Genomic DNA, 2,067 nt, shown 5'->3' with positions numbered 1-2,067 from the left:
CATTCAAGTGGGTGACTATCAAATGTCACGGGTGGTATTGGATCTTGGAGCGGGTTTGAGTATCCTACCAGGGGGTTTGTATGACCAATACGATTTTGGTCCACTTAAACGAGATGAGACCACAGTTGTATTGGCTGATTTGTCCCATAAACTTCCTCGGTGGATTGTACGGGATGTTATTGTAAAAGTAGAGGAATTTTATTATCCTATTGACTTTTTGGATTTGGATTACTCGTCGGTTGACCCAAACACAACAACAAAATGTCATATTGGGTCGGCCATTTTTAAACACTGCTCATGCAATTATTGATTGCCGGTATGGTACAGTTGATATGGCCTTTGGAAATAGAAAGATGTGTTTAAATGTGTTTACTAATATTTCTAATTCATTGGCTAGTGAAGAATGTTTTATGGCAGATATTATAGATGGGTGTGTACCAAACGAGTATGAGGAAGGTATGTTGGATGTTTGTGTTTGTGATGATTCTGAGCAGGTTCACATTTATGCATTGGATGTGGAGGAAACGAAGCAAGATGCATTGGCATTGCAAGAAGGAAGACCACCGTGGACTCATCAGGTTGAAAGTCTACCACCAGAAATTAATTCAGATACTGAAACTTCATTGATTTTTCCTCCTAAGGTGGAATTGAAAGAATTGCCAAGTCATCTCAAGTATGTGTTTTCGGGAGAAGGTGAGACGTTGCCGGTTATCAATGCATCAAAAGTGTTGAAGGCTCACAAGGCCGCCATTGGATGGACTATAGCTGATTGGAAGGGTATTAGTCCATCTATAGTCATGCACAAAATCATCACCACGGAAGATGCGAAGCCTACTCGGGAAACTCAAAGAAGGTTGAATCCCAACTTGCGAGAGATGATGAAAAAGGAAGTCATCAAGTGGTTAGATGCTGGAATTATTTATCCCATTTCAGACAGTGCATGGATGAGTCCAACACAGGTAGTCCCAAAGAAAGCCGGCATCCAGGTAATAAAATATGAAAGTGGTGAACAAATCGCCACCCTACCGGTCACCGGGTGGCGAGTGTGCGTCGATTATAGGAAGTTAAACGAATCTACTTCAAAAGACCATTTTTCATTACCTTTTATTGACCAGATTATTGAAAAATTGTCGGGTCAAAAAATTTATTGTTTTTTGAATGGGTATTCGGGATATAATCAAATTGCAATTTACCCCGATGACCAACACAAAACGACGTTCACATGTCCATATGGTACTTTTACCTTTAGGCGAATGCCATTTGGATTGTGTAATGCCCCGGCCACGTTTCAATGATGTATGATGAGTATTTTATCGAACATGGTTGAGGATTCACTTGAGGTATTTGGATGACTTTTCTATTTTTGGGTTGATGAATTGGAAAAAGTTTTAAAACGTTGTGTCGAGACAAATTTGGTTTTAAGTAGGGAGAAATGTCATTTCATTGCACAAGAGGGTATAGTGTTGGGTCATGTGGTTTCGAGTCTGGGAATGGTGGTGGAAAAAGAAAAAATTAAGGTTATTTCTTCATTACCACCACCGAAAAATGTAAAAGGGATAAGGTCATTTTTGGGGCATGCTGGGTTTTACAAGGCGGCTTATTAAAGGTTTTAGTGTTATTACTAAACCTTTATACAATTTGTTATTAAAAGATACTGCATTTGATTTTACTAATGATCGTTTGCAAGCATTTGATGTTTTGAAGGAAAAATCCATGCAAGCACCGATTTTGCAACAGCCGGATTGGACAAAGCCATTTGAGATTATGTGTGATGCTAGTGAAACCACGATTGGAGCAGTTTTGGGTCAAAGAATTGATAAGAAGCCGATGGTGATTTACTATGCAAGCAAAACATTATCCGAGGAACAATTGAATTACACCACTACCGAAAAAGAATTACTTGCGGTGGTGTATGCCTTGGATAAGTTTTTGTCATACATATGGGGAAGTAAAGTTGTGGTCTTTTCGGATCATGGTGCGGTTCGTTACCTCATGGAGAAGAAATATGCAAAACCCCGGTTGATTCGTTGGGTCTTATTGTTACAAGAGTTCGATTTGGAGATCTAA

General features: G+C 39.3%; 1 protein-coding gene across 1 annotated transcript; it reads left to right on the top strand.

The window, feature by feature from the left end:
• The first annotated feature begins 332 nt into the window (after window positions 1-332).
• Window positions 333-2,067, top strand: LOC143530601 (uncharacterized). Its single transcript, XM_077026093.1, has 2 exons — window positions 333-986; window positions 1,705-2,067. The coding sequence occupies exons 1-2, from the start codon at window positions 333-335 to the stop codon at window positions 2,065-2,067; spliced, it is 1,017 nt and encodes a 338-aa protein (XP_076882208.1).

The sequence above is a fragment of the Bidens hawaiensis genome, unplaced genomic scaffold (genome assembly GCF_021521415.1).
Source record: "Bidens hawaiensis isolate Kalapana, Puna unplaced genomic scaffold, B.hawaiensis_p1.1 tig00000657_1, whole genome shotgun sequence".
Lineage (NCBI taxonomy): Eukaryota > Viridiplantae > Streptophyta > Magnoliopsida > Asterales > Asteraceae > Bidens > Bidens hawaiensis.
This window is presented reverse-complemented; position numbering and strand designations above follow the sequence as displayed.